This window comes from Terrapene carolina, unplaced genomic scaffold, assembly GCF_002925995.2.
Source record: "Terrapene carolina triunguis isolate 2854851 unplaced genomic scaffold, T_m_triunguis-2.0 Scaffold84, whole genome shotgun sequence".
In the NCBI taxonomy this organism is placed as follows: domain Eukaryota; kingdom Metazoa; phylum Chordata; order Testudines; family Emydidae; genus Terrapene; species Terrapene triunguis.
The window spans coordinates 30,565,880-30,593,170 of record NW_020664435.1 but is presented as its reverse complement, the minus strand read 5'-3'; the positions used below and the strand labels follow the sequence as shown (position 1 = coordinate 30,593,170).

Genomic DNA, 27,291 nt, shown 5'->3' with positions numbered 1-27,291 from the left:
CCAGTACCGAAGAAATTGAGGAATGAAGTGTAGATGATGGAAGTCCTATTACTAAGGAATTAGCAGATTTACCTGAAGATAAGGATGGAAATGTGAGGAAAGTGATGGAGAATAGTCCAGTTTTCCTGGCAGCATAAAGCAGAGTGATGATAAAGAAGTATGTGGCTCAAATGAAAAGGAGACTAATGACAGATAAAAATCTCCTTTACATGAGAAGGAGAGAAATGATAAAGAAGAATCAGCCTCACATGATGACAGAAACAGCAATGAGAAAAATTGCATACCACAAATCGATATATCAGATCCTGCTTTATGGCTGGCCATCCTACACTCTGCCAATATTGATCGTACAATTTTGAACTGGTCAGGCAAAATTGAGGATATTATGTTTCCAGAAAATGAGCAGAAGCGGCACCTCTCAAGGTCACACTGCGAAAGTGTGCTCGAGAATGGTGAGAAACTGAATTGGTGTTGGCTAGTTTACTGACAAAGTGTTCTGTTTTTGTTGCAAAATATTTGACAAGAATGCCAAATCTTTGCTTGTGCTTTCCGGGTAAAATTACTGGCATAACTTCGCTGATGCTCTGAAGCAACATGGAAGGTCACCTGGCCATTTTGGAACTCTATTCCAAATGAATGGAGTTCAAGTCCAGGATCAAGCTGACTAAATGCACAGACACAGAAAACCTGCACACTATTAATGTAGAAACCCAGCATTGGAGGAACGTGCTTGAGCATCTGATCTCAATTATCCTCTTCCTTGCAAAGAATAATTTGACTTTTTGGGGCTCGTCGGATAATTTGTTCACTGAACATAACGGTAATTTCCTTGGTTTGGTAGAGCTCCTTGGGAAATACGATGATGTCATGCATAAGCACCTATATCGAGTACTTTGTAAAGAAACTATGGACCATGACTGCAGCAAAATAACTAAAAACATATTGATGTGGCTCGGCAAAGTGAAGTACTATGCCCTAATAATGGACTGCACTCCCGACAGATGCCATCACTGCTGCCAAAGAAATGGAGGATAACTTAGGAGTTGAGACTGTCTTCAAGAAAACTCATATTCATTGGAAGAAGAGATAGTTTGGTTATAAGAGCAGAGATGAGGTGATGGGAAGCTCAGAAGAAAAATTCAAAAGAGTGTTTTTGCTCACTCATTGACACTGTTCGAGTATCCATCTAGGAAAGGTTTGGACAAATGAAGCACCACAAAAAGACCTGGGTTCTTTTTGTCTGACCTTAGTAAGCTGCTGGCAGACAGGAAAACACTTTTGAAAAATTGTATGGACCTTCACTGGAGGTGACATATGGGGAATGTTTGGATGTCAATGATAAAGACCTCTATATCGAATTGGACAACCCGTCACATTTTGCACCACAGGAAGCACGCTCCACTCCAAGTTCTCCAATTCATCCATGATGCAGAGCTGAAGGATACTTTTCCTCATGTGGATAGCTTTGAGGATTCTGCTCACACTGCTGGTCACAGTCGTGAGTGGTGAGCGCAACTTTTCGAAGCTCAGGCTCATTAAAACATATCTTCGATTGACGATGGTCATTGAGAGACTCACATCACTTGAAAATGCCATTAGCCAGTGTTTGGATTTCTCTGACGCTGTGCTTCAGTTCGCAAGGGCAAAGGCAAGAAAAGTGACCTTTTGAACTAAAGGACTAGTGTTTACTTTCTAAGGCAGTCACTTACTGTAACACTATTTAATACTGGCCCGCCCAATGTTGGTGCACAGTTCAATTTCTTGATGTTAGTACATTTCAGTTATTCTTAAAATTAAAAAGGTTCTATAACATAGAGGAAATGAATTTTTTATTTGCTTATATATATATGGCATGAAAAAATACAGATTTACAGATCCTAGCATGCAAATTTATTGTCTCATTACAGGGATAAATCATGCATGCATATTTGTGCATCAAAGTAATAAAATGGGCTACAAATGTAATAAAAATAATGTTAAACTTTTGAATACAAATGGGGAGAAGGGAGCACTGAAAATGCTCCTCACCTGGGCGCCATTTGGTCTAGGACCGCCCCTGGGCAGGTCTATACTAAAAAGTTAAGTCGACCCCTCTACATAGCTGAGGGGTAATCCACACCCCTGAGTCATGAAGTTAAGCTGATTTAACCCCCAGTTTAGACAGCACTACTCTTCTCAACTTAGTCATGGTAAGAGGACTTGCGGGGGACAGAGAAAACACTACAAGGACACCTTGAAAGTATATCTTTAGAAGGGAGGCATTGACCCCATGAATTGGGAAAAACTGCCTGGCAATAGACTGCAATGGCATTGCATCATACATCGAGCCTCAGCCTGTTTTGAAGAGAATCGCCTTGCTCAAGAGGCTGCGAAACAGCAGAGGAGGAAGGAAAGTGTACAGCATCCTGGCCAGCAGTTGTGCTCTCTCCAAGCAACCACCTGTCATCTATGTGGAAAAACCTGCAGCGCATGGATTGGATTTCTCAGCCATCATAAGTCTCATCAATGACTTTTTTCTCCCTGGCAGACATCTTTGTATCGAGGGATAGCTGACAATGAGTGAAGACATAGCTTAAGACTGCAGCAGCAAAGATGGAGGGCAGTGGTGAAGGCCCTATGATTCGCATGGAATAGAGAGGCATAAAAAGATAAGAGACTTATATGAGGCATGGTGCAGAGAAAACATCTGTAAAGTCTCTGCTACCAGCCATGTTGAGGGAGATGGTCAGGGTGAGGAGGGAAGATGGTAGGTCTCCTGCTCAGAAATGGCTGACACTGAGGGTATGTCTACACTACGAGAGTAGTTCGATTTTAGTTAAATCGAATATGTGCAATCGATATTAGAAAGTCGAACGTGTGTGTCTACACTAAGGACAGTAATTCGACTTTGTCAGTCCACACTACCAGGGAAAGCGTCGACATTGGAAGCAGTGCACTGTGGGCAGCTATCCCACAGTTCCCGCAGTCCCCGCTGCCCAGTGGAATTCTGGGTCGAGCCCCCAATGGCTTCTGGGTAAAAAATTGTGGCGAGGGTGCTTTTGGGTAACTGTCGTCATCCGTCAGTCACTACCGCCCTGCCTCCCTCCCTGAAAGCGCCGGCGGGAAATCAGTTCGCGCACTTTTTGATCAGTGACAGCGCGGACGCCACAGCACTGCGATCATGGATCCCGCTGCGACCATCGCTGCAGTTGTGGCCGTTCTCAACGCCTCGCACCTTATCATACACCTTTCCCAGAGGCAGATGCAGAGAAATCAGGCGAGGAGGCTACGGCAGCGGAGTGAGGGCCTGAAGTCGGAGAGTAGCACAGAGCTGTCAGAAACCACGACACCCAGCGCCGAGGACATCACGTTTGCAATGGGGCATGTGGATTTTGTTGAACGGCGATTCTGGGCCCGGGAAACAAGCACGGACTGGTGGGACCGCATAGTGCTTCAGGTCTGGGATGAATCCCAGTGGCTGCGAAACTTTCGCATGCGGAAGGGGACTTTCCTGGAACTTTGTGAGTTGCTGTCCCCTGCCCTGAAGCGCAAGGACACCCGCATGCGAGCAGCCCTGACTGTCCAGAAGCGAGTGGCCATAGCCCTCTGGAAGCTTGCAACGCCGGACAGCTACCGGTCAGTCGCGAACCACTTTGGCGTGGGCAAATCTACCGTGGGGGTTGTTGTCATGCAAGTAGCCAAGGCAATCGTCAAGGTACTGCTGTCAAAGGTAGTGACCCTGGGAAACGCGCAGGCCATCATAGATGGCTTCGCTGCGATGGGATTCCCAAACTGCGGTGGGGCTATAGATGGGACTCACATCCCTATCCTGGGACCGGGCCACCAGGCCAGCCAGTACATCAATAGAAAGGGGTACTTTTCAATGGTGCTGCAAGCACTGGTGGACCATCGGGGACGGTTTACAAACATCTACGTCGGATGGCCGGGCAAGGTTCATGACGCTCGCGTGTTCAGGAACTCTGGTCTGTTTAGACGGCTGCAGGAAGGTATTTACTTCCCGGACCACAAGATAACTGTTGGGGATGTGGAGATGCCTACAGTGATCCTCGGGGACCCAGCCTACCCGCTAATGCCCTGGCTCATGAAGCCCTATACTGGCGCCCTGGACACAGAAAAAGAACTGTTCAACTACCGGCTGAGCAAGTGCAGAATGGTAGTGGAGTGTGCTTTTGGCCGTCTCAAGGGGAGATGGAGAAGCTTACTCACTCGCTGTGATCTCAGCGAAACCAATATCCCCATCGTTATTGCAGCTTGCTGTGTGCTCCACAATCTGTGTGAGAGCAAGGGGGAGACCTTTATGGCGGGGTGGGAGGTTGAGGCAAATAGCCTGGCTGCTGATTACGCCCAGCCAGACAGCCGGGCGATTAGAAGAGCCCAGCGGGACGCGCTGTGCATCCGGGAGGCTTTGAAAGCCAGTTTCAAGGCTGAGCAGGGTACCCATTGACTTTTAAGTTTGTGGACACAGAAGCTGAACTTGCCCCCGTTTCTTTACCCAGTTGCCGTCGACTATCCTCTCCAATTACATACCCCCTTCACCCCCTTCCCAAAAAATAAAATCTGTTCTGTTTTGTTCATGGACACCGTTGTCTTTATTACTGTTTTCACGGGAATGTTTTAAACCTGGGACGCAGACTGTGGCGGGGAGCGGGTTTAGGGTTGTGATGCAAATGATGCTTCTAAACTCCAGGAATGACAGGCTCCGCGATGGTGGACTGGTTGTTTCAACGGAGCCTGCCAGCCCTCCTGGCCGGGACTGCGTGTATGTGTCGGCTATGTGACTGTCTTGCAGGGGGAGGAGGGTTACAGATCCCCTGCTGCGCGGCTCTGTGATCCAGGGTAAGGACCGCTGCATAAGATCTGTAACTGCCCTCCCCCGCCACCAAGTCACAGAGCAACACCACCGCCCCCACCACACAGAACATGAAAACCACCTCCCAGACTGACCAGGATAACTAGTCACTGCACTGTATATGTGCCCTGCTGCTGCACCTGCCCCCTGCTAAAGGTGACTGTCCTGTCCAATGACCAAGGCCCTTCCCCCCCCTCCAGACAGACTCCCCTCCAAAAGAAGAGGATGGAAACAGAAATGAACAGAAACGTATTCTTTATTAACAACCGCACATGGAACGGGGGGGTGAAACTTGGACGGGGTCTTGTGTGAGGCGGGTAGGAAAGGACTTTTCAAATTTTGGGGAATGAGAGCCTTCTAGTGGTAGAGCAGTCCGCAGGGGTGGAGTGAAATTTTTCCCGGCCCCTTCCACCCCTCCGTGTTTGGACTTTGGGTGAGGGGGGTATGGGACTTGGTGGCGGGGCAGGGCAGTTACAGAGAGACTGCAGCGGGGCTCTCTCCTCCTGCCTCCGGTCCTGCAGAACATCCACAAGGCGGCGGAGCGTGTCCGTTTGCTCCCTCATTAGTCCAAGCAGCGTTTGAGTAGCCTGCCTGTCCTCCTGTCGCCACCTCTCCTCCCGTTCAATGTTTGCCCGGTGCATTTGGGACAAGTTCTCCCTCCACTGTGTCTGCTGGGCTGCCTGTGCTCGGGAGCATTCCATTAGTTCAGCAAACATGTCTTCCCGTGTCCTCTTCTTCCTCCTCCTAATGTGCGCTAGCCTCTGGGCAGATGTGGCTGTGGGAATTGGAAAAAGGGAGTGAATTCCTGAGACAGAGCAATGTATCTGTGAACAGAGAACATAGTCTTTCTCTGTGAACAAGACCATGCAGAGCACCTATCACACGCGCACTGAGGACAAGGTCGAATTTTCGGCCCTCGCCTACAGTGCCTGCGGTCTTGCTGTGGCGAGCTGAGGAGCAGGGCAGGACACCGGACTTTGTCTAGATGGCAAACATGGTAAGCCGTAGACTTGTGGCCGCTTAAAACTTTAAGAGTGGCACTGGCCTCCTTTCACATAGAAAGCAATGCGAGTCTCTGCTGGCAGCAATCCTGCAAGCATGAACTCTGGCCCTGTCCCAGCCCCTCGCGGCTGTAAACCGCGTGGCTGTAAACCGGCGGTTGCAGTTCTGTAAAGGGACGGGCAAGCAGTCCCAATACTAACTTTCCCCTACCTAATTCACAGCAGGGAGTCATGCCTGACATCACCCTCCTGAAGGTCTCCGAGAGCCAGAAGGAGAAGATGCTCCGGGACAGCCTGCAGAAACCGGGGCCATTTGCTGCACTGCTGTGCAAGGCCATGATCCCGGAGTACCTGCTGGCGTTGTGGCAGGGAAACGTGTCCTACCACGGGGGGCCTAATAAGCTGTCCCTGCCCAGGAACCTGCTGATGAGGCTTGAAAAACACCTGCAGGAGGTGTATGAGGAGTTCTCCCCGGAGGATGTCGCCTCGATCCCCGGTTACATTGACCAGTTCTTGGCTTAGGTGCCCTTGGAGGGACAAATGACTGCAGGGTTTTGGGCACTATAATCATGAAGCGGACATTGTGAGATTTTTTTAAAATGGTTCGGACTATATATTGAGGCGCCCAAAGACGGAGTAATCATGATACACTTTGCACTGATTCCCCTTTTGTTTGACTTTCCTGTTTACATGTTTTTAAGCACTTTACCCACTGTTAATATTTTCAATCTTCCTGTTTTGTTGCAAATAAATGTTTACATGTTTTAAAGCACTTTAGCTACTGTTAATATTTTAAATATGCCAGTTATGTTGTAAATAAATGTTTGGATATTTAAAACACTTACTGCTTGATCCTTCCCCTGAATCTGTGTCTGGGGTAACGGCTGGGGAGGGTTGGTAGGGGATCTCTGTCAGGGTGATGAAGAGCTCCTGGCTGTCGGGCAAATCAGCGTTGTAAGCGCTGTCTACTGCCTCGTCCTCCTCATCTCCTTCCTCCTCTTCCCCGTCCGCTGAGGAACCGGCCGCGGACAATATCCCATCCTCAGAGTCCACGGTCAGGGGTGGGGTAGTGGTGGCGGCCGCACCTAGGATGGAATGCAGTGCCTCGTAGAAACGGGATGTGTGAGGCTGGGATCCGGAGCGTCCGTTTGCCTCTTTGGTCTTCTGGTAGCCTTGTCTCAGCTCCTTGATTTTCACGCGGCACTGCGTTGCATCCCGGCTGTAGCCTCTCTCTGCCATGGCTTTAGAGATCTTCTCATAGATCTTTGCATTCCGTCTTTTGGAGCGCAGCTCGGAAAGCACGGACTCATCTCCCCACACAGCGATGAGATCCAAGACTTCCCGATCAGTCCATGCTGGGGCCCTCTTTCTATTGGATTGCACGGCCATCTCTGCTGGAGAGCTCTGCATCGTTGCCACTGCTGCCACTGCTGCTGAGCTCGCCACGGTGTCCAAACAGAAACTGCGCTTCAAACTGCCCAGACAGGAAAAGGAATTCAAATTTTCCCGGGGTGTGGCTGGTCAGAGCATCCGAGCTCGGACTGCTGTCCAGAGCGTCAACAGAGTGGTGCACTGTGGGATAGCTCCCGGAGCTATTACCGTCGATTTCCATCCACACCTAGCCTAATTCGATATGGCCATTTCGAATTTAGCGCTACTCCTCTCGTTGTGGAGGATTACAGAAATCGATTTAAGGAGGGCTCTATGTCGAACTAAATGGCTTCGTGGTGTGGACGGGTGCAGGGTTAATTCGATATAACGGCGCTAAATTCGACATAAAAGCCTAGTGTAGACCAGGCCTGAGTGCTTGGGCGCTCACTATCCCATTCTCTCACAGTTGGAGCCTCCGCGACTGCCCCTTTTATGCAGGAATATGGCGTACAAAAATAGTGCTCTAGAAATAGCCAAGTTGCAGAAGACCTATTTTTGCCATTTTTAGTGGCTGAAATACACCGAGAGAGTTTAAAATGAACAGCAACCCAAGTAAAAGAGAACAGGAAATGAAAGAAGCATTCATCCTATCGGGAGTAGCCCCATAGCTCTAGCTTTCCATGGCAGGATGAAAAGTTTGTCTGCTTTGGCACAAAACACCAGTAGTGCTGTCCTTTTAAACCTGGGTGTGTATGAATGCATATATTGTAAAATGGAGCAAAGAAGCATGGTATTTTTAAATGGTTAATTTTGTTCTGCACAAAGCAATTCCTCCACTTGTCAGCAGGAGTTAAATTTACAAGCTCCAGGCAATCTCTCTCTCGAAAAAAAATCAAACAGGCTCTGAGAAAATACAGAGCAAACATCATGTAATTGAGGCCTGTGACCTCCTGTGAGCTGTGTCCTTTGACAAGGCAAGTGCTTGAATACTGAGCATTTGCTCAGAAGCTGATACAAAATGTTGAATTAATCTTATTTCTTATGAAGGGCTAACTCCAAGTTTCAGGAGCTCTGATTCAGCAAGGTATTTAAGCACATGAGTAGCTTTAGACATTGTGAATATCACCATTGACAGCAGCAGGATTATTCAGGTGCTTAAAGTTAGGCACATGCTGAAGTACCTTGGGGCTGTAGCTGGATCTCACATAGACTGCAGTAAGGGGCAGTGTGGATTTGCATTGCATGAGTGCAAGCACAATGGGAGGGCAGAATTCACACCCGAACTCCCTGGTGAACACCACTTCATTCCTTTATGGGATGCCGCTTGCTCTCCATATAAGTCCATCTCTTCGGTCCTGTGGAGAAATTTCTTCATGCTCATAAGGGACTTCTGAGTGCTGAGTGCTGGTGAAAGGAACCTGTGTACAACATTTTGTATGAGATATATGGGAGCAGGATGTCTTCCCTAAACTGCCAGTGTGATTTTACAGGCTTTTGAAAATCATGCCCTCTAAGGAAAATCCATAATTAACTTGATGTTCTGGAATTCAAATCTTTGCTTTGTGACACGTACATTAGTGGATGTCTGTGTTTAGTTGGATAGATGTGTCCATCCTTCTAGCTAGAGCCTCTGCTTCTGAGATAGCTGCTATGCTTTAAATACTCCTCTTAAGGGGGAAGTACCTCTTCTGTTTTATGTAATCTTCAGTTCCACATATTTTGAAACTGCACAACTTGTATTGGTGATGGTGAGGCGGGCTCTAAATTTCCATTTGAGAGATCTCTTCAAACCACTGTGGTGCAGAAACAGCAGATATTCATATCTGGAGCAAAGAAGCCATTTGTAACATGGATTTAAGGTTCAGAGGGGTTGGGGAAGCAGCCAGCCCTGTTCTGGAGACAAGACCAGCAGGGAGGTGCTAGGAATCATCTAACACAGCTTGGTAGCATCAGGTTATTGGGTCTGATTACCAGCTAGGGAATATACATGAAGGCCCCAGCTCCCTAAGGGAGCCTGTGACCAGGAGGGCTAGGAATAAACTCTTCTGTGACTGCAGCAGAGGACCGTGAGGGGGTGGGAGCCCTGTGGCCCACTTCCTATTGGGGTGGATGTCTAGTCCATTAAGCCCAGGGAGCCCCACAATCAAAGTTGAGAATAGGGTTATTATATTATTTTGTTGCTCCAGGTTTCCTTTTTTTGTATTGGAGAATAAACAGGTCCCTGAGGTAAAGACCATGAACTGAACTAGGCAGTGCTGATTATTTTCCCCAGGCTGGTGATTGAGTCCACCAGCCTACACCATTTTTCCGTGCCACAATTGGGAGGGGGGAAAAAAAAAGGTTTCCTTTTTATAACTTCTAGATCAACTCCACAGATCTGCTAGGAGGATTTTGGCCTATGTATAGTAACAAACATGATGTGAGAATACTGAGGCACTGCATTTGAGAGATGAACAAATAACCTATCATAGCCCAGATAATGAATAGCATATGTTTGCTGTGAAGTAGAATGTTTGGGGAAATAGACCTCTTCTGCTTAAAATGATGAGTGTGGAGGATAATTTCATAAAGAAGAAAGAACAGTTTAGAGCAAGAGTGTCTCCTATTATTCAAATTGACCTTTAGTGTGGGAAACCTAGCAGGGAACATCTCACTGTATTGTTTTCCAGCTGGGAATAATACCCTGTGAAAAAAGTACAGTTTATTCTGGGAACAAATACTCTGTCATTCATGATCTTCAGTCATCCTATTCTGACAATAGACTGCAGCATTGCAGTCTGTACTTGTACTTGTTGCGAGTGGAAGGTTTGTTCAGTATGTCAAATCACAATTGTCACATACTGGGTTATTGAAAAACAAACAAACCCCAAATCTGTCATACTATCTATGAGAAGATGCCGGGAAAACAAGTATTTAAACAATTCAGAGCCGAACATAAAAGTTACAAACCATACAAAGAAATAACTGCTAATTACATCAACAGTGCTAGAAGAAAATGAGCACGCAGAGATCACATATGTGACTATTCTGAATATGTGATTGTTATAAGAAATACCTGTAAAAGAAATGATCTGAAAATGATCCAAAACTCTAACTCATAATAAAACTACAAAAAAAAAAATCTGAATTTTGATACCCAGCTAAGGATCACATAATAAGATAACTTATGTTGTTACATGTTGCTATGTAATACATTATGACCATATACCACTGCTATTGGAAACACTGATAATTACGAGGTAACTCATATTTCCAATGCTCTGTACCAACCAACTTTAAGAGTTCTGGCCAAACGTCCCAGGATTTGTTTACACTAGGAGATGCTAGATAAAGTTTTCTGTTGCTCCGGTCAGTGGAGTGGCTGTTGGTAGGAATGCTGGGATATACGGAATAATGGACTGACATGTCACGTAGAACTTCTCTGAACAAGGTTAGAGAACATAGGGTGGGATCCATGAAGGGACTCAGGCTATGTCTCCACTGGCAATTGAAGGACAAAACTTCTGTCTTTCAGAGGTGTTAACTCCCCCACCCTCGAAAAGACAAAAGATTTTCCGCGACAAGTGCCTATGTGAACGGGGGGTTGCAACACTGAGCATCATGGTGCCTAACTTTTAGGTTCCTAGAAAATCACAGGAACCACACTGAGATCCACAAAGCCAAGTTTGGCACTTAGGATCCCTAAACAATGAATGGGGAGAGCCAGGTGCCTTAGGATATGATCCAGAAAGCCAGTAAAGTAGGCGAGGAGCTGCCTAAACTAACCAATGAGAGATATGACCAGAGATGAGTGTGCCAAAGTTTGCCCTGCTCTTGGATATGTGTCTAAGTCTGGGCTGCACGGAAGTGACTATGTCTGCTTGTAATCCACAAGTGGGATCCCGTCTCTTGGAGTCAGGCAGATGAGACCCATTTTACTTGCTCGGGGACTGATCTGTGGCTGTGGAAGCCCATAGGAGGTAGAATTTGCCTTTCTTGGACCTCTGCCTCACCTTATCCCTCCCCACTTTACAACCGTGTTTGAGGGCACTTCTCTTCCAGCTGTGTTTTCCCTTCTAATGACATGGAAGGACTACCCTTTTTTTCAGTGATACCTCTGTTTAGGATTTTGTTTGTTTTTTCCAGTGCCTGTGGTATGCTCTAATGCCTACTGTTTGTTATTAGGATGTTGTATTAATTCTCTGTGTTGTTTCCTGACAATCCTGCTGGCACTGGTGGGTGCTTTATAAATAAAATGATTATCCCAACGGTCACATTGCCTCTCTGTAAGTGGAGATAGCTGTATCATTAGCCTGAAACCCAGTTACGATGTTTGGAAAGGCACACTTGTATCCCTAGAGACCACAGACGTGACAATACACAGAGGTGCCCACGACAGGAAAAGATACACACCTTCTCACTATGTCTGATGGGAATTATGATATAAAGATGGAGCTTTTAAGAGTCACACCTGGCTGTCCCTACTAACCAGGCACTTGGCCATGCTGAAATAAGCATCTCCTAAATAATTAAAATTTATTTACAAGAAATGAGTGGAAACAGCTTCTGCTGTAAACTTTTCTATCTAGGAAATATAGGCCCCCTGAATTTATTTTTAGTTTTTCATTCAGTGGTTTACTTGCACAAAGAATTGTGTGTCATTATTAGCAAAAATCCAACATAGTTTTTTTTCAAGTAGCTTATTTTACGTAAAATAATTTCATTTTCCACCAAATACTTTTAAGTTGTGAATGAGCAGTTTTCCTGGGAACTATAATTGATAAGCAAGGCATAGCACAGCGGTGTAGGTACAACACCTACTAAAATACACATGCACTTGTTATGCACGACTTTTGCTCATGCAATTGCGATATATGCAGGCAAATTTGTGGTTTCCCAGGTACACTGGTTTTCAGGCATTTTGAGAGGTAGATAATCATTGTACATGCAGCTGAAAATATAGCCTAATATGTTAAGGTAACAGATACACAGATATCAGTTGAATTATTATGTTATTACTTTCCCCTTGGGAGGGGGGAATTGTTTTGCACACTGGCTCACTGATCTATAACTTTCAAATAATTTTTCATCATGAGCCTCTGCATGGAAAAAAAAAAAGTAGAGGCCAATGGAATGTTTGTTCACTTTACACATGTCTAATATTCATATCACAAGTGCAATTTTTTGAAGTCTGCCACCCCTGGTGAATGATGGACAGCATGCATTGAGGCCAGGGTAGACAGCCAAGCAATTGAAAATGATGCATTACTGTACAAAAGAAAGAAAATAGAAGGCAGCCCTTTTGAAATATTGATGCTGTTCTTTCAAAATGCTTATAAAATCAAAATGTTAGAGTTGTATTTTAATTTAAACAGCTTAAAATTGTGAATTAACAATTAACTGAACCTTAAGCATCTTGATCCTTTCTTCCACTGTATACAAACATCTCTTCCTTAACACAGTGATTTCCACATACAGTTAATTTTAATATCATCCCCTCTGCAGTGTTTTCGGAAAGGCTGTCTGAGCACATTTGCATTAGCAGGGGTTTGAACAACATTTAAAGCCCTCTGAGATCTCAATTTTCTCTACTCAGTGCAGAAACATCACTATTCTGTAATTCTTGAAGCATTTTCCCCAGCTACTGATGACTGTTTGCACACTAATAATAGAGCCACAGAAGAAGGTAATATATGATGTGAAAATGTTGGAGAAAAAGAAAAAAAGCCCAAGCGGTCATGATTACTTTCAGAGACAAAGCATTTGGCAAATGAATTCTCTGCTAAAATTAATGCTACTGGCAAATACATGTACACCTAACTTGCTATGATATTCCATACCTGGTAATGCATTAATATATGCATGATGTAATCATATATTTCTCCAGCAAGTCTGTTTTCTGGTCTCCAGGGAATAATGACAAACTGAATTCCTAGTAAGGGCACCAGGATTAGTGTGGCTCTGACAGCTTTCATGTACATGTTGGACTCAGCCCGATGAGTATCTCTTAGCTTTGTCACCAGAACTCGGACGATGTTAAGCAAAAAGAAAAAATTTACCTGAAAAAACAGAGTCTTTATTGGTAAAACACTCAAATTAAAATACAAAACCCAGCAATGACAGCACAACACAGCTTCATGGCCCCGTCAGAGCTCATAACAACAGCTCATTGTGATTGACATACAGACCAAACTATGTAACCTTGGGTGCCTTAGCACACCTACTGCCAGATTTACATCAGTGGAGGATATGCCCCCTAAATCCCTTTTTGGGCAATAAGGGCTCAATCCCGTAAGGTGCTGAGCTCTCTGGCTCCAATCCGGCAAAGCACTAAAATTATGCCCACTGAATACCATTGAGTTCTTTACTGAACTCAATGGTAGTACTCATGTGCTTAAAGTTAAGCATGCGCTTAAGTACTTTGATGGTTTGGGGCATTAAGGACAGGATTTTCAGAAGGGCTCAGCACTCACATTTGTGGTCAGATATCCAAATGCACTCCTGCTAAAGCCAATGGGAGCTGTGCATGCTTATCGCCTCTGGAAATCAGGCCATCTGGTCCCTAAGGAAATGGTACAGCCTGAGTATAAGCAGAATGTGGACTTTCCATCTCTCTAGTACAGCTAGCTCATGTACTTTCACACTGATGGCATGATATCATGCACATAGCAGTGACACAGATTCTGCACTGTAATAGGCTCTTGTCAGATTTTTGAAAACACTGAAATGATTTTGCTGTATTACTCAGAGCTATATTAAAATAGTTGTAACTCCATAAATAGATGAGAGAGCGTATCTGGGCCTTCCAGCATGAAAAGCCATGAGCAGAAAAGCTTCAGTATTGGAACTACTGAGAAATACCTCAAATGTTTTACATTTGTGCTCTGCTTAACAAGGAATAATAAATGATTTCTGTGTCCCCACTTGCCACTTATTCTCGAGGCTTCCCCCAGGCTTTGCTGACTCAGATCACCTAACCTTCACTTTCAGAATTCCTTCAGGCAACGGATTAAAAAAAATGTCTGCCAAGGTAAAAAGATGTGGCTCCTTTGAACCTGCCTGCCACTCTCTGTTTCTGCTGGGCAAAGAGCAGATATTGTGTTTCCATGACACATCCACATTATGCTCAGCAGAGTTTCAAACCAGCTATTATAACACAGCCCCTACAACCTCAAAGGCAGAGGGGCTTTTTCTGGATGGGTAAGGAAATAAAAGGTAGTAGCTCCCTTAAAGATCACCCTCCCTTGTGGATTGGGGTGGTGGTGGGGAGGCATTACCTGGGATGGTGGGGCTCCCATAAACCATTGACCCCCTGCACACCCGCAAGAGGGGACTTAAACCCTGTCTCTCCAGGTTAAGCACCTTCTCATGCCTGGATTAGCTCTATTTTAAAGAAAGATTAACTTTTCCCTAGAAACATGACAGATCTTTTTCTTAGGGTGTCTGAAATATACAGCACTGGAGAAGAGTATTAAAAATCCGAAAAGTCTTATGTGCCCTCTGTCAGATCTCAGCATTATGACAGCAGAAAATTTTTTAGGCTGCTTTAATAAATCCGGTGCTGTGAGCTAAGTTCCCTCTAAGCTGCACGGCCATGCAGCAGGCTATAAAGGTGTGACGAAGTTGGGGAATTTTCTAGTGTTTTACATGAATAGTGTGTGTGTGCGCTTCAGTTTCCCTATGTGCTGCATGTTTAACAAGGTGGTGGGAGAGGGTTTGTTGTTGCAGAGGACCAGGTGTGACTTCGCCTAGCACCTGGGATCCTGGACAATGGCCTGGAGATGAGGGATCCTAGCGACTGGTGACCTGGTGACCAAGAGGCCCAGCCCAGCTTGGAAGGCAGCCAGCTCTGGCCAGTGGAAGGACAATGGGCTGAGGAGAGAGGATCCCGGTTACCTGACCAACCAATTCCAGCCACAGGGAGGACATAGGATGGAGGAGAAAGGGCCCAGCAACCTGTTTACCTGGGATGGAAGACAAAGGACAGGGAGGAGTGGTGGGGATGGTGATATAGGATGCCTCAGCTGGAAGGAGGGGGCTGCTGGACTGGCAAGAGAGAGCAGCCAGAGCTCACCTGGATGCAGGAGAGATCTAGATGTACTGTACTGAGGGATGCTAGGCCTGAGGGCCCAGAGAGTTTCCTGTGCTGGGTTCAGATGCTCAATAAACCCTTCTGTTTTACGCTGTCTGAGAGTCACTCCGGTCTAGAGATCAGGGTTGCATTATTCCCTCTGGGGGTGGAGGACCTGGGGGATACAGAGTGAATGGACTCCCTGAGGGGGCCCACAGTGAGAGACAGGAGTTCAGAGAGGTGCGATTCCAGAAGGCAGAGGGGCCTATGGCTTAACCTTTGAGAGAGAGTGGACTCCCAAGAAGGGCTGTTGCACTGAACGGGGTTCCTCCCAGGGACCGTACAGAGCCAGAAGAGAGCACGAGTACTGTGTGTCCGTGACAAAAGGGCCATGCAGGCGCGCAGCCACAGGGGTCTGGGGAGAGGAGAGAGGTAGGCGGGGAGGAGAGCAAGTTGGGGGCATGCAGGGCTGCCGCGGGGAAAGGCACCTCTCCCCGAGCCCCAGAGCTGCTGCCGGCAGGGAGAAGTGCCTCTTCCTGGGAGCTGCTGCTGGCAGGCAGAGGGCTGGGGGGAGTCCTCTGGCCCCAGCCCCAGGTCAGCCTGCACCCCAAACTCCTCATCCTCAGCCCCACTCCACAGCCCGCAGCCCCAGCTGGAGCCCTCACCCCCCCTGCCCCAGTCCAGAGCCCCCTCCCACACCCTGAACCCCTCATTCCTGACCCCTTCCTAGAGCCCTCAGCCCCAGCTGGAGCCCTCACCCTCCCGCACCCTAATCCTCTGCCCCAGCCCTGAGACCTCCACTCCGAATCCCTTGGCCCCACCCCTGCCACATGTCACCTCCATAGTGGTGCACATAACAAAATTAATTCCGCACGTGGATATAAAAAATTAGAGGGAACATTGGCTGCGAGTGATTGTAAAGAGGAGATGCTCACTGAGTATTCTCATTCCAGGCAAGAAAATTTGTTACCACACCAAGCAGGGTGACTTGTTTTCACAAATGCTATATTACAAAACTGTCATGTGTAGTTTTCCATTTCCCATATGTGATTAGAGCAATTAAACTTAGAACAGAGATAGTAAGTGATTTTCTAGACAATTTTTAGGAGGCATAGTGCAGCTTGGTATTGCTGAAATCCAGTAACAGTTCTTAAAGGAGATTTAGAACGAGATTTTAAAGATTTTTAACTACTCTGAAACAGATCCATGTTCATTTATAGACATTTCCACAATGCTCATCACCATCGCATTTGATCTCTCAGAAAAATAATGTGGATGTCTGCAAGTAGATGTTGGATCCCAAGCCAATGAATGTTGAGTCTGTTGGGATGCTGACACAGTGCATCTGGCTGACAAATGGAGATGGGACTAATGTTTGGTTTGAATAAAAACTTTCCCAAAATTTCAGGGTGTTCAGGTCTGTTATACCAATTTGAGTATCTTATGGTAATAGGACAGTGGAACTAATGGGTTCCCTGATGCATACACTCATGTCCTATGAACATTAATGGAAGTTACGGGGTTGGTTTTACTATATGGGCAGAACTTGTAGGTGCCTAGGGCGGCAAGACAGAGTGAGTGAGGAAAAAAAAACAAAAAAGCCAACCTTGGGATTCCTAGCTGCAACGTCCTTGATTTGCCGTCTCGTGCTCTGTGCTTCCCCTACTCAAGCATTCTATTCAGGTTCTTATCCCCCCAGCCTCTTCCCAGGTTAGCTCCCTATCTCTTTTCTCTTTCCCACAGCATCCAACAAAAAAGGGTAAATCATCACTGGAACAATTTACCAAGGATAGTGGTGGATTCTCCATTACTGGTAATTTTCTATCTTGTAAAGATCTATCATGTTTCTAGGGAAAAGTAATTTTAAAATCAGGACTGGATATTTTGTAAAAGCCAAGCTCTAGTTCAAACAGGAATTATTTTGGGGAAGTTTTGTGGCCTGTGTTATGCAGGAGGTTAGACAAGATGATCACAATGTTCCCTTCTGCCTCAGAATTTATGAAAACCAATGCTGAATTATTGACTTGGTCTCAGCACCCTGCCTAGGCTAGTCTGAAACATAGTTATTTCATTTATACCACATATAATGCAGCACATGTAGCACAAGTAAGGTTAACTGCATAGAATAGAAGATTTGGTAATTTAAATAGCTTGGCCATGGTTTTCAAAAGGAATTAATGATTTTGGATGCTTCTGTTTTTAGATTGCCCAACCTGAGACACCTTGAAGGAGCTTGATTTTCAGAAAACACTGAGCACTCACCCTCTGAAAATCAAGTCCCTTTAAGGGGTCTCAGGTGGGGCATCCAAAATCACTTGCTACCTTTGAAAACCTTGGCCAACCTATTTAAGATATAGAATCTTCTATACAATGCAATTTTGCATAATTTCCGGGAAGAGTAACTAAACTGTTAACATAATATTCTTACCAATAAAGCCGCCATTACGGGTCCATGAACAATATAGAGCAAGTGAGTGTCAACGCTCATCCAGCAGCTGGGGGAAGAATATATCATTAACTCAAATACGTTTTTATACATAGCTATAAAATGTGCTAAGTACCTTTAAAATATATGTAATACTCACTTGTCATTGAAGTATTTGGCTCTTGCAACAGCGTGAATAGATGCTGGCACTAAAGGAAACCCTACAATGATTAAAGGTATAAATCAGCCTTCATATTTTTTGGCATGCCGTTCATGTGACACTAAAAATAACATTTCTTCTTTTTAAAAATCACATATAAATGGGAATTCAAAGCTTTGACAAAAGAATTATAATTCCATCTGACTTCGGGTCATATGGCTTTCTTGGTTGTGAGATATAGAGGGAAATAATTGTGATACTGCTGTCAAAAGCGGCCATGGAGAGGTGTCATGCTACAATCTCAGCTCAAAGCTGCTGTCAGTCACTCCAGGCATGTTGAAATACCTGCAGGGAAAGAGGGAATGGCCAGATACACTGGGGAAGAAAGAGAGGGAACATGCAGTTCTACATGAAGTATTCCCTTTGGAAAGCAGGGTTCCTTGGTATGTAAATCCCCACTGAACAGAACAGCAGTAACTTATTCTGCATGCCAGGTGATGGAGCAATAAATGACAGTACAGCAACCAGGCTACTTTTACTGAAGCTGAGGCTCAGGCCCTAGAAAATGTATAGAGTGGAGCCAGGAGTCTTACAAGTGGATGAGATCTTGGAGTGTTTACTCTGCTAATTCTGCAGATTTCTAGCCACAGTACATTCAGATGGCCCTACTCCACATGTCTATCATTAGTAGGGAGGGTATGGTAGAAATCCCGACTCCTCCTATCCCCATATCAGCTCACGTAAGTCCTCTTTGGATGTGAAAGGGGAGGATACCACACTGACAGACTGCTGTAGGGGGCCCATTTTTCTTTTTATGCCAATCCTGCATAAGGGAACCACTTGTACTGGGCTGAAGGCCCAGTGGAAACCTGTCATGCTCTATTCTCCTCCTAGACCGAAGGAGCAGGCTTGATGTTTTCCAATCATCTGGGGGGGGGGGGGGGTCTTGAGAATCCTGCATCCAAACCCTTGAATCTCCGGACATCCACGCCACAGTAGTTTCCCACCCCCACCATTAACAGCATGGTGATTCAGTAATCAAGCCTTTCCCTCTGCTTGCATGTTACTTCCCATCCCAACAGGCTAAGAACCATGAAAAGGGAGCTTGTGCTAAAATGATAGCATTAATTTATACATTATTTTACTTCGGAAACTGTGATGGACCTGGTAAGCAGGAAACGACCTTATCTAACAACCCTGCACAACCCCTTCCCTTGACCATGTGTGTGGAGGGAGCCCAGAAACATGGAAAGACCCTGACTTGGGATGTGTCCTGGTTCTTGGGATTACGGCAATGGCATGTCAAGCCAGGAGCAGCAAGGAAGCTGGTTGCATGGAGAAACCACCAGGAACTGTGTAGCTCAGGTGTGACTGCTGGGTGTATGTCTGTGTGGGACTTGAGAGGAAGCAGCAGAGACTGGGCATGAAGCCAGTACAGAGGGGCCCCAATGAAAGAGATACCACTAAGTGATCCTGGCTTGGAAACCTGCAAGTTCCTATTTGCTTTGAATAGAAGACTGGGCTGAAGAGGGCACCCCAGGCACTAAGCCTGAAGACTCTGAACTTTCTACTGGACTGCCCCAGCAGCCCAAATAAGAACTGTTATTGTTTACTTTGAGTTGTAAGTGTTTAAGCCTCCATATCGAGGGTATTTGCAACCTTTGCTTTTCTTGCCATCCCTGGGAAAATTCTCTCTTTAGCTAAGTGTCTGAGTGGTTATTGGAATCCATCTGTACTAGTTCTTAGGGGGCAAGCGATTGAATCACCATCAGTGCTTGCCTCTGAGTTACACTGGCACCCCACTAGTACCTTAGAAGTAGTGAACTAGTCATCAAGGGTTTAACTAGGTCAGTCAGAGTATTATGGGTTGAGTGGACTTGTAGGCTCTAAAGTTTTACATTATTGGTTATTGAGTGCAGTTATGTAAAAAAAAAATCTACATTTGTAAGTTGCACTTTCACAATAAAGAGATTGCACTACAGTACTTGTATGAGGTGAATTGAAAAATACTATTTATTTTGTTTGTCATTTTTACGTGCAAATATTTGTAATCAAAAGTAATATAAAGTGAGCACTGTACACTTTGTATTCTGTATTGTAACTGAAACCAATATATTTGAAAATGTAGAAAAACATCCAAAAATAGTTAATAAATGTCAATTGGCATTCTATTGTTTAACAGTGCGATTAAAACTGTGATTAATTGTGATTATTTTTTTAATCACGATTAATTTTTCTGAGTTAATCGCGTGATTTAACTGCGATTAATCGACAGCCCTAAAATTAATACATTTCAAAGTGAACTAGTTGAAAAACAGTTTTATTGCTTTCTATAGTAGGAGGAATGTAGCTCTTTGGATTGCTTGCTTTGGATGTCAGTGACCTCACCAGTGCTTTTAGGAGAACACAGAGACCTGAACTCAGGCCTTGGCAAGCTAAACTTTGTTCAGTTCACCTTCAAAGAATGCTCATGGCCAGAAAAGTTACTATGTGAATATGATGTCATTTTGGTCACTGTATTAGCTCCCTTGGGGGTCTTCAAGAGATATCCACTTACTCAGCTGCCAAAATAATTTTTCACTACAGTTAGGACGGCAGAGTCAATGCAGCTACTGAAGAGCAAACTAGATCTTTTTCTGTTTCACGCATCACTAACAACATTATTAGTGATGTTCCAGTTGCAGAATCTTTTTAACGACAATGATGCACAAGAAGCAGCAGGAAGAACATAGCTCCAGATCCCATTTCTATGGAGCCACTTAGTAATACCAAAATTTACATTTTCAGGTAAACCCATGGTTTTATAGGTGCAGTGCTACACACGGTGAGAGTGGTGTTTTATTATTCTGTTAGGTGCATATGCACAGAGAATTTGGCTCTATACATTCAAATGTACATCTTAAGGTCACAGTGGAAAGTTTTCATTAGTAAATTATAGTTCAGCAAGCTCATATTTATCTAGCTTTAATTTCCAATGGTACTCTCCAAATTTAGACCTAATTGTGATCTGCCCTTGTGCAGTTCCACAAAGTTTGGAGGGGTGAACCAGAAACAGTGAATAAATACTGCTTGGTCTTTACTTCTTCCAGGAAGCAAAACATACAGAGAGGGATGGAAGGAGATGAGACCGTGATTCAACTCTCTCTTTCCCCAGACCTGGGCATGGAGCTGGGCTGGTGCACCAGAAAGAGAAGGGGCAATCTGTACCATCCTTATAGATGAAACAGAGCGTACACCCCTTGGGCTGACTAAGAAGCCCTGCAGGAGACGGTGCATCCTTAGGCACCAGGCACACCTCTCTTGGTCATTCCTCAGAGTGGTGCAGCTATGTGCTGTCCCCTATATTGATTGGGTTGTGTGAAAAATCACAAATTATAGCTTCTAGGAAGCATCTGAAAGTAGCCAACCAGTGATAAATATGACAAATCCCTACAAGCGAGGCCTGTTCCTGCTACGGCACAAAATGGAGTTTGGCTTGAGTGCACTTCTAGTTATATTGTGAAAGAATCTGTTTCAGCACAGCCCTAACGAATGATCCCCCGTTGAATTAAATGCAGTTCACGCTGTTTGAAACAGCAAAACAGAGTGTAACTGAGTGCATTTGAAACTGACCAGTGATTTAGGGGTAATTTACTAAAACTCTGAAATAATATTGCCTCAGAAGGCAATATTGCTCAAACAAATCATGCTAGAAATACACAGTTGCCTCAAGGTCAGCATATTACAGAACCCATCCAATGATTTTAATTACCTCAGCACGGGGAAGCATTGGAAACTTTCTCAGATATTTTCTTTTCTTTAAAAGCTATGTTTTACCATTGCTTTAGTGGGTCTGGTAAATAAACCCAGCTCGCCTAGTGCTGAAATTGACAGCTCTGAAATCAAATTATTATTATATTTATATAGTGTTGTACATATACAGTGTTTTCAAACACAGATAAGTCCCATTCACTAGCCATGAAACGAGAATTTACACAACATTTTACTCTGTAAACTAAGGGCCAGTGCCATGGTGGCATGTCTTATAGTGCAGTCATGCCCTAGAACTTCCAGCCAACTTTTGTACTTTCTAAGTGGTTACTCCCTTTTAATGTGCAGAAATGAAATATTTAAACGTGACCCCAAAATAAATGTATTCGTTTCACTGTTCTCCTGTTTGGGCCTGATCCACCACAATAAATCTGAACTCTGAACTGTGGAGCCTTCATAAGGCCGATGTGCTTGCTCTGGTGCAGGCTGAGCTATTCAACTGAGAGAGACGCTGCACATACCTTTCCCCAATTATGAAGTTGTCCAGGGACAAAAAACTTCCCGCTGTTTACGGCTCATAATGATCCATGCATTTTTAAATCCTAGAGTATGTAAAATCCTCCCTTCCCATGAACGTTGCTAATCTCACAAGAAAGGAAGAGACGATTTCTATCTAATCTGGAATTTATAGGAAGGAGATGTTCTCTGGGGCTTAAACTGGGAGAAGCTTTTAAGTGCTGTTTAATTCTTAAGGTCTCTGATCAGTGGTGATCCATGGAATACTGAGTCCCATATAGCTCAGGAGCTGAGGAGGTTGCCACACTCTTAAGAAGCGATCCCTCCCAGTGAAAGGGGCGAAGCATTGCATTGTGCTGTTGCTTTCTATGAAGGAATCATAGAATCATAGAAGATTAGGGTTGGAAGAGACCTCAGGAGGTCATCTAGTCCAACCCCCTGCTCTAAGCAGGACCAACCCCAACTAAATCAACCTGTCATGGGAGAAGTGGTTGGGGAGGAATTAAGCAACAGATGCAGGTTCAAGCCAGTTCTCATTTTTGTCTCATCTAGTTTATACCTAAGCCCACAATTTTTTTTCCTGGTGAGGTTTGGTTTCTTCCTACCATAAATGAAAAGAAGCTCAGCAGACATGAAACCTGCAGAGGGGGTGCTGGACAGCACAGGGTAAATTCTGTCGGCTGCAGCTTAGGTTTGAAATAGATAGACATGGGCAAAGAATCCTGAAATAGATATAAATGAGAAAAAGGACAAAGATCGCTGATCTGCTTTCCAGATGTGTTTGTGAGTTTTGTGATATGGGCTAGGCACTCATTCACTGGGAATTGGAATGAGACCAGAAATTCATTATCTGTAGCCTGCTAAGGAAAGTATTGATGGTAAGGGCCTTCTGTCACCACTTATCTGGGCTGGATTTATAGCAAATAATTTTAAAGTGAAAGAGTCTGCATCCCATTGTAAGGGACTGGCTGTGTGTATGTGCATGTGTTGCCTTTTACTGGCCAAACAACGGAGGAGAATGAGGGCTACCGCTATTATTATTCCTAACCAAGGGACATCTTTTGCAGACACAATAGAGGCCTGCATATCTGGTGCTGAAGGAGCAGAATTCTAGACCTGGCTCCCTAGGCTGTGTGCATGTGATTTAAATTGTTGTTGCATCTGTTCTCTGTAGCACATGGATTTGTAATGTCAGTTACAGGGTGTTGAGGATGTTTACTTACTTATCTGTACATTGCTCTGAGATACTTAGATATATTACCTTATATGTTTGGGGTTAGAAATTTACATGTTCAACACTTGGCCATTTCTTACAAGACTACCATCATCAAGGATACCAACTACTATTAACTTTAACAGACATGTGTGTATTAATTACAATGAGTGCATACATTGTCCTGTGCAAATAAATGAAATCCAGTTCAAATTTAAAATCCCAAGAGATCAAACTTAGGTCCTAATACACACTCATGAATAAAGCTAGTAATGTGTGCAAGTGGTGGCAGGATCAGGTCCCTAGTGTATAAAAGTGCCATAAACATTGGAAAGAAGTGACCGAGAAGATATGAATTATAAAATACATACCCCAGCCCAAGAGGTAATACCAGTGCAAACGCTGCTCTTCAGCAAATACTGCCACCACAATTAGAGTGTGAAGATATATGCCTTCGCAGAGCATCCAGAAGTAGTTACAACCCAGCATGTACTGGTGAAAAAACTGCAGCACCTTGCAGCTTACCTGTCAGACAAATTGGAGAGTAGTAAACTGCAGATCTGGGCAGACAATGGTTTACAAATTGTAACCAAGCAGGCAAACAAAATATCAGTGCTAAGCTTCAAAACAACCTTTCCTAGCATTTGCTAGATTTCTTCAGCGAATGTCATTGACAGGGCTATAACATATTGATAAATCAGAAAAATGGAGTCAAGGTCTCTCATAACTGATAAAAATCAGGTGCCAACAACAAAATTCAAGAAAGCATGATCTGGTAAAACCACACTTCAAAACATTTTTAGTCTATGAGTTTAGAATTGAAGTCTGGGCTTTTTAGAAAAAGCTGTTTACAAGTTCTGTGCAGAAGAGATAACAACTGAGTCCGCCAAAATGTCTAATTCAGCTGTTTTCTTTTACATTTATTCAAATCATTACAAGATATAAACAGCTCTCCTGTTTGATTTTATATCTAATAATCCCCAAAAATGTATACAGGGAATGGACCATATTTACAGGTGTGTCTACACTTAGAACGCTACAGCGGCACAGCTGTGTGCTTCAGTGTAGAGACTACCTGAGAGGAAGGGTTTTCCTGTCGGCATAGATCTTCCACCGCTCTGAGAGGCAGTAGCTAGGTTGAAAGAAGAATTCTTCCATTGACTTAGCGCTATCTATATGGGGATGTAGGTTAGCTTAACAACACCATTCAGGGGTGTGGATTTTTCACATCCCTCACTGATATAGTTAAACTGACCTAATTTACTAGTGTAAATCACACCTAGAGCTCTTATTCACTGCCTACTGAGGATGAACTGCTATTGGAGTCACTGGGAGTTTCTCCTGGTTAATGTCCCATGAATGCTGATGAGGGCCTCTAAAGGCATTTGCAGTGTTATTGTACTTTCCACTGCTCTTACGGAAGCAAAAAACAAGAGGAAAAAAGGAGGAGAGGTGTTTACAAAGGGCCAGACTGTGCCCAGCTTCTGTGCCACTTTTCCAAAAAGGAAGGTGTGAGGATTCGCTCACCTTGGTGACCTCTAGGAGAGGTTAAGCATAACTGCAATCCCTGCACTCGCTTGAGCACAAGCCCTGCATAAGGTCATTGCTACTAGAAAGCTGAAATGGGGCCATGGCCATTGTCTCACAGGTTGTGGAGGGAAGCCTGACAAGTCCCGTTGTCTACCATTTTCTGCCTACCTGCCAAAGTTCCAATGGTGCAGAGCAACTCTGTATCTCTCCCTAAATGAGTTAGTGTCAATAAAGCACAGTCAAGCTGAGAGGATTGAGCAGGGCAAGGCCAGTTGCCTTTACAGGTCAAGATTTCAAGTTCTCTGCAAATCATATCTTATTGCCACTGGGTATGAGGAGAATTCTGTCTGTATACAGAGGGGCTCCTTGCATCCCAACATGTAAGGGGGTTTTGAGGATGCGATCGGCTAGGCTGTTGCTGCAGTGTCTGCTGGAATCCATTGGCTTGTGGCAGGGAAGCACAGGAGCCTCAGAACACCAAGGCTGCAGTAGTGACTGTGGAGTGACAGCTGCCATTCTGTAGCTGAAGGAGCAGATTCCTTCCCATTGACTTCTGTCGAGCTCCCCAGGGCACAGCCTGATTACTTGGGCTGTGAGGCGGGTTTAGGCTTGATTTGCCTCTTTAGCATCAAAGTTCGCTTTTGCGAACAGGGGCTGCTAACAGGGAGTTTCGCAAGGGAGTTCTCCAGGTGAAGGAGGAGCAAATACAGCATCCTTGGGGTGACTGTCTGTAGTGTGTGTTTGTTTGTGTTTGGGGGTTACTTGCTGTGTGCTGAGCTTGTGTTTGTCAGTCTGTTTGGTTGTTTGAAGGACCGTGTGCTGTGGCTGGCAGTTGGAAGCTGTGAGCTTCAAAGGAAGGTCTGAAAGCTAGAAGCCTCGTAATTGGCTGAGCCTTAATCAGTGGGCGGGGCATTCACACAGGCCAGGGCTTTATAAAGCAGCGCACAAGTAACCAGGGAGCTTTTGCGAACAGGGGCTGCTAACAGGGAGTTTGGAAGGGGAGTGGGAAGGGAGCGGGGGTCCCTTTATTCCCCTTAAAACCTATAAACCAAACTACATTCAAAACTTCTTGCTTGAACAACCCTTTCATTAACCAGGAGACAATGCAGGCAGAAGCCCAGCTGCAGAGTGGGGGCTATCCAGTTCATTGCACTGAGTGCAGCATGTATGATTACCTGCCCTGTGGGCGGGTGGCGTATGTGTGCATTCGGTGCAAGGAGCTCCTGGCCCTCAGAGACCACATACGGACTTTGGAGGCCAGGGTAGCGGAAATGGAGGAGCTAAGAGAGGCAGAGAGGTATGTTGATGAGGCTTTCCGGGACACTGTAAAATTGTCCCACCTCCGGTCAGACAGCCCCTGCGCTGTTGAGGAGGATGAAAGGCCCAGGGAAGCAGAGCAGTCAACGGGAGCAGAGGGAAACCTTCCCATAGTTGGGACCCTCCTTCCAGATGGTGCTGGGGTTGCCTCTCACACTGAGGTTACCTCTCCGGGGGAGGGAACTCCAGCTGCTAGGAAAAGGCAGGTGTTAGTAATGGGAGATTCGATCATTAGAAACGTAGATAGCTGGGTTTCTGATGACCGGGAGAACTGCATGGTGACTTGCCTGCCTGGTGCGAAGGTTGCGGATCTCTCGAGGCATCTAGACAGACTTATGTGTAGTGCTGGGGAGGAGCCGGTGGTCGTGGTACATGTAGGTACCAATGACATAGGGAAGGGTAGGAGAGATGTCCTAGAGGCCAAATTTAGGCTGCTAGGGAAGAGACTGAAATCCAGGACCTCTATGGTGGCATTCTCAGAAATGCTCCCAGTTCCACGCGCAGGGCCAGGTAGGCAGGCAGAGCTTCAGAGTCTCAACGCATGGATGAGACGATGGTGTAGAGAGGAGGGGTTTACATTCATTAGGAACTGGGGAAACTTTTGGGATGGGGGGAGCCTATACAGGAGAGATGGCCTCCACCTAAACCAAAGTGGAACCAGACTGCTGGCACTAAACATTAAAAAGGTTGTAGAGCAGTTTTTAAACTAGGAGATGGGGGAAAGCCGACTGCTGCAGAGGAGCACGTGGATCGGACAGAGACTTCTCTTAGGGGAGAGTCTAATGATAGAGAATCTCCAGGTTATAGTCAGGAGCAGAGGATGGACGAGGATAATGTAAGGGCCAGATCAGATGATAAACATTCACATAAAAAAGAATCTGACACATCAGAAAAGGGCAGACAAATAAACAGTGACACGTTTTTAAAGTGCTTGTACACAAATGCTAGAAGTCTAAATAATAAGATGGGTGAACTAGAGTGCCTTGTGATAAAGGAGGATATTGAATAGGCATCACAGAAACCTGGTGGACTGAGAGCAATCAATGGGACACAATTATTTCAGGGTACAAAATATATCGGAAGGACAGAACAGGTCGTGCGGGGGGGGG

General features: G+C 45.1%; 1 protein-coding gene across 1 annotated transcript in view; it reads right to left on the bottom strand.

Moving 5' to 3' along the window:
• The window catches only part of CALCR (calcitonin receptor), a 241,238-nt gene that overhangs the window by 20,408 nt on the left and 193,539 nt on the right, over window positions 1-27,291 (bottom strand). Inside the window, exons 8-11 of the mRNA XM_024212905.3 lie at window positions 23,707-23,860; window positions 17,857-17,917; window positions 17,700-17,766; window positions 13,041-13,259 (exon numbers count right to left, since the gene is read on the bottom strand). Of these exons, the coding sequence (XP_024068673.1) occupies window positions 13,041-13,259; window positions 17,700-17,766; window positions 17,857-17,917; window positions 23,707-23,860 (501 nt within the window). The remainder of the gene's footprint in view (window positions 1-13,040; window positions 13,260-17,699; window positions 17,767-17,856; window positions 17,918-23,706; window positions 23,861-27,291) is intronic.